Consider the following 5449-nt stretch of genomic DNA (forward strand, 5'->3'; position numbering starts at 1 on the left):
TCCTTTCCAGCACTTCAAAATACTTTCATTCTTTCCCATCCCTCAAACCTTTATTACATTTATTTTCATAGTAAACCAATAACCTAATTGGGTTTCCTGACTGTTATTTTAGTACAGAAAAGTGCATGATTATACAGGAACAGACTTCTTTCATTTCTTGTACTTTCATAAAATAAGGATAATAACTATGTGATTTAATGCAAATTTCAGAGTAGAAATTTGTTATTATGCCATTATGAAATTATGTAGTTTTTATTTTCCTGCATCCTCATATTTTTGCTTCCCTTGGGTTGTTGATTGGGCTATAGTTGTATTTTGTTGTTCACAGGTAGATGTTTGATGAAGTTACAGGTAAAATTTCAAATCCTATAGAAAGCTGGTATAAACTTAGCTGAAAATAACTGAACATTCTTAGGGTGTTCAATACAGGATCAAAGTGGAGAGTGGAGAGAAGTGACCTCAAATCGAACACATCTTGCACTGCTGTTTGTCAACAGTAAATTACATCTGATTTTAAACAAGAAAAGGAAAAACTGCTGGCGACCTGTAATTGTGCTTTATATAAGGATCAATACAAAGGAGAATAGCCCTTTTAGCTTTTTCCAAGTTCTTTGACTTCTGGGAGCAAATTGGCAGTACTTTTTGATCATTCTCAATTAATAGCACTCTGTCTGTAAACCAGGGAGTCTATAGTACTGGGGAACGCAGAGAGGCCGGCGAATCTCAGGGAACATAATGGGAGTGTTACAGGCTGAAGATTGCTTTGATTAAAAAAAAAAAAGAATTGATTTTCACCTTCTATAAATGGAATTAGGAACTCAGAACTATGTGCTAAGAAAAGAAGGCAGGGAGAATTTTATATATTTTGCAAGTTTTATTTTAAAGTGTATACACTAATTGTTGGATTCCCCTTAGGAAGGCGCCGCCCCAAATCACTCACCAAAGACGTTTCTTGATGCAACAAGCAAGAGGAATTTATTCGGAAGCCAACTAGTTGGGGTCCAAGTCAGCCTGTCGCAGCAGGTCTCAACGAGGACCCTGAGTACTTACAACTAAGTGGTTATATAGGATTTTCTGAGGCATTCAGCCCTAGAGATTTACCATGGTTACAGATTATGTTGTAGTAACAAGATAACAATACTACATAGCAAGATAACAATACTACAAAGGCAGTAATTTTTCAAACCTACGATTTCTGAGTTGGTGCCACGTCCTGGGGGTGTAGCAAGGTAGGGTCAGCTTTTATGTTTAACTAACCGAAAGGTTAGCGCTGCCAGCAGTCATGATTGATTAACTTGTTTTTCCAGAGGAGTTACCTGGTTTCAGTTGTTCCCTCTGAGTCATATATCAGAATGGCTTTTTGGGCTTCAAGATGGCTACTCTTAGGCTAACTTATTCCCCAGGGAGGTTGGGGTCCTACATTCCCCACTTCTTTTTCTGAACATTCTAATCATGGAATGTTGATTTCTTCTTGATGTGTGAGGGTATGATACTGTTGTCTCAGCATTAGCACCTGCACAGCACTTACTCTTTCTCTAATAAAGGTTATTACTCGATTTAAAATGCAGGGACCTAAGGTGAGGAGCAATATAAAAATAAGCAGGGGTCCTGTCAAGGTGGATATTAGAGTTGTAAGCCATGGGGATCTAGAGAACCAGGATTCAAACAGGCTCTGGTTAGCTTCTCGTTCTCGCTTTCGCTGATCTAATCTTTCTCTTAATTTAGACATTGAGTCTCTTACTACTCCAGTATGGTCTGCATAGAAGCAGCACTCTTCCTTTAGAGCTGCACATAATCCACTTTCTTTTAGAAATAGTAAATCTAATCCTCGTCTGTTTTGCAGCACTACTTCAGAGAGAGAGGTTAGGGACTCTTCAAGTTTAGAAATAGACTGTTCTATAGTTCTCAAATCTTCATCGATAGCTATTCTTAGTCCTTCATAATGTTGGTTCTCTTGTATAATTGCAGCTGCCCCTGTTCCTACTCCGGCTGCGACTCCTACTCCTAGTAATACAGCTAGAGTGAGTGAGACTGGCTCTCTCTTATACCTTAGTCTAGGTTCCAATTCTGCCACGAATGAGAAGTCATCATGATACATTAGTCTGGGTACTAACTGGACCATTATACAGAATTCGTGGGAGAAATTGAAGACAGAGGTGGAAACACATGGAGTTAGTCCAGTATTACAGGCCCACCATCCTTCAGGTGGTGGGACTAAATACCTGTTTTCTCTTGTGGGGATCATGGGGATGGTCTCATTACATAAATTTTTATGCGTGGCGGGAACCGTACCTAGACACTTTCCTATTCCAGACACTTCGGTTAGTGTTAGCTTTTTATGACTGCCCCAACTACAAATTTCATGGCTGGTTGTATTCTTAAAATCAGCTGACAATCCCAGCCCTTCATAATAAGGTGGTCTAGAAGAAAAACATAACCAACAGGACTCTGTAGTTTTAGGGTCGGTGGCATTTAGGACTCTGAAAGCTCCCTCAACAAGGTTGAGGAGGCGCTGTCCATTGCTAGAAAAAGAGGTCAGTGGGCTAGGAGCAAAGACGGGGACAGCTGAAATAGTTAGGGTCCTTTTCGGGGCTGGGGTTGGGAGGCGAGGCTGATCTGGTAAGACAGCGTTTGGTCCTACTGGAATAGCTGGGAGGGTTTCTACTTTGAGTCTAAGAGTGAATACAACTCCATTATCATATCCTTCCTGATAGAGTCTTAATCCCCACATGAGCCCTTTTTCCCAATTTGCCTCCTTTCCGGTTTCAGTAAAGGAAATATCAATAAGATTACAGGTAGAGCTGGTCATACATTGGGCCTGAGTACTGTTTCTTTTAACTCTTATAAGACTTGGAGGGGAGCTCCCGGCATTTCTGCCTATCCAATGACATGTCCCTGTTTGTTCACAGCCCCAATTTTTGCAGAAAAAGTCTGCCTGCCCACCACACTGTGAGGCTTTAGCACGATCGGTTGAGGGGGCTGGGCACACATAGAAGCAAGTATCTTGGAGTTTTTTCATAGAAGCCCGAGATCCACATCCTGGCCTTCCTATTCTACCTCCGTGCCGAGGGTCTTGTTTGAAGAGAGTACATATGTCTACAGTGAGGGTAGGCCACCAAGTCCCCCTAGGATGCTGTTCTGTTAACTGGACTACTACTTGGTGGGAAGCTGGGGTAATGATTTGCCATGTCAGTAACCTGGGTTCATGGGGGTTAGGGTTCTGGTGGGTTGGAAGTAGCAGGAGCATCAGAATTACTAACAGCATAATTCTTTTTACACAAGCGAAGCTTAAGGGGGTTATCAGTCCGAGTTACTTGCCAGTCCGGGTCCGGGGGTGCCTTCTTTAGATGTGAAGCGTGTATCCAGGAAGAGACGCCGTCCACTTTTACAGCTGTGGGAGTAGTCAGGAGGACGATGAAAGGTCCCTTCCACCGTGGCTCGAGGTTTCCTGTCCGGTGCCTTCTCACGTAGACTGGGTCTCCCACCTGGAACTGGTGAGGCACCGAGAGGTCTTCTGGCTGATAGGCTTCCTTGATGGAGGCCCACACCTCTTTCTGCACAGCCTCCAAGGCTCGTAACCTTTCAAGCAAAAACTTATTAGTTGCACACTCAGGGAATGTATGAAGATGTGCTGACTGAAGCGGGGCCAGGGCCCCAAACATTATTTCAAAAGGCGTTAGTCTTAAGCGGCTGGGAGTGTTCCTAACTCTAAACAGGGCAAAGGGAAGGAGGACTAACCAATCACATAAGCCAGTCTCTATGGACAATTTAGTCAAGGTCTCTTTTAGAGTTCTGTTCATCCTTTCTACCTGTCCTGAGCTCTGGGGCCTGTATGCACAATGCAATTTCCAATCCGTCCCCAGGATCTTGGCCAATCCCTGACTTACCTGGGCAACAAAAGCAGGGCCGTTGTCGGAGCCGATTACCTTTGGAATCCCAAACCTGGGAAATATTTCTTCAAGGATTTTTTTAGACACCGTCTGAGCTGTTTCAGTTTTGGTGGGGAATGCCTCTGTCCATCCTGAAAATGTGTCTAGAAAAACTAGAAGGTACTTGTATCTATACTTAGCAGGCTTAATTTCAGTGAAGTCAACTTCCCAATAAGTTCCTGGGCGATCTCCTCGAAGTCTTTTCCCGGATATTGCTTGATTTTTGCTCACGTTTACTAATTGACAGGGAACACAATTTTTTACAATCTCGTCAGCTAATTTTCCTAATCCAATAATATGATAAGGGGAGTCTCGAACTAAAGTCTTTAGGTTTTTTGCTCCCAAATGTGTCAGTTGATGTAATTGCCTTAAGTATTCTTCTGCCTCTTTCCGGGGCAGGACAACTTTCCCTTTTTCAGACTTGTATATCTCTTGGGGTGAGGAATTTTTGAACCCTAATTTGTTTATACAAACGAGATCTTCAGGTGTGTACTGGAAGCTCTCGATGTGAGTGGCTTCTGGACACACCTGAAGGGGCAAAATGTTCATTCCCTGAGCCGCTTGCTTTGCGGCTTGGTCTGCTCTCCGATTTCCTCGAGCTATTGGAGAGTCATCTTTCTGGTGTCCAGGGCAATGCATTATTGCTACTTCTTTAGGCCTATGGATGGCTTCCAGCAAATCTAAAATTTCTTGTTTGTTTTTAACATCTTTCCCGGCAGAAGTTAACAGCCCTCTCTGTCTATAAATAGCCCCGTGTATATGAGCAGTGGCAAAGGCGTATCTGCTGTCAGTGTAGACGTTAAGTCTCTTACCTTCTGCCATCTTTAGGGCCTGAGTCAGGGCGATGAGTTCTGCTCGCTGTGCAGAGGTGCCCGTTGGGAGTCCACTGGCCCATACAACTCGGTCATCATCTACTACTGCAGCTCCGGCCATTCTCTTACCATCTATGATGTAACTGCTCCCGTCTGTATACCAAGTCAGGAGTCTCGTTCCCCCTAAGGGCTGATCTTGCAAGTCCTGGCGGGTTCCTGTCTCTTCAGCCAGAATTTCCTGGCAGGTGTGAAGCACTTCTTTCTCCAAATCGGGGAGCAGAGTGGCCGGGTTTAGGATGGCAGGGGGGGCAAACTCTACTCGATCACGATTCAGGAGTAAGGTTTGGTAGTGAGTCATTCTGGCATTCGACATCTATCTCTCGGGTGGTTGCCGAATTACACTCTCCAACGCATGTGGAGCAACTACAGTAAGTTTCTGTCCCAGTGTCAGTTTGTCAGAATCTTTAACTAGGAGGGCCACAGCCGCTACTACTCTCAAACAGGCAGGCCATCCACTACTTACTGGGTCTAATTTTTTTGACAAATAGGCGACAGGTCTCTTCCAAGGCCCCCATTGCTGGGTCAACACTCCCCGAGCCACTCCACTCCGCTCATCCACAAAAAGGACGAATGGCTTAGTTACGTCTGGCAGGGCCAGAGCGGGTGCCGACAGGAGGGCTTTCTTGATTTCATCAAAGGCCTGTTGCT

The 5449-nt window shown here is 44.2% G+C and overlaps 1 protein-coding gene across 2 annotated transcripts; it reads right to left on the minus strand.

Moving 5' to 3' along the window:
- Positions 1-948: 948 nt before the first annotated feature.
- On the minus strand, positions 949-5119 carry LOC140845966 (uncharacterized). Of its 2 annotated transcripts, XM_073221399.1 has the most exons (3): positions 4742-5119; positions 3888-4165; positions 949-3579 (listed from the first exon to the last, which is right to left on the minus strand). In XM_073221399.1, the coding sequence occupies exons 1-3, from the start codon at positions 5112-5114 to the stop codon at positions 3301-3303; spliced, it is 930 nt and encodes a 309-aa protein (XP_073077500.1). In that variant the 5' UTR covers positions 5115-5119; the 3' UTR covers positions 949-3300. The 2 variants fall into 2 exon arrangements, with proteins under 2 accessions (XP_073077500.1, XP_073077499.1); XM_073221398.1 differs by having other exon boundaries at positions 3888-5119.
- Positions 5120-5449: the final 330 nt, after the last annotated feature.

Source organism: Manis javanica, chromosome 14, assembly GCF_040802235.1.
Source record: "Manis javanica isolate MJ-LG chromosome 14, MJ_LKY, whole genome shotgun sequence".
In the NCBI taxonomy this organism is placed as follows: Eukaryota; Metazoa; Chordata; class Mammalia; order Pholidota; family Manidae; genus Manis; species Manis javanica.

Excerpts from the sequence above, each read along its gene's own strand:
- LOC140845966 (XM_073221398.1), bottom strand. The coding sequence starts at position 5,114 with ATGTCGAATGCCAGAATGACTCACTACCAAACCTTACTCCTGAATCGT. Across the intron at positions 3,580-3,887 it reads GCCCTGCTTTTGTTGCCCAG|GTTACGAGCCTTGGAGGCTG; the intron begins GTAAGTCAGGGA and ends TTTGCTTGAAAG.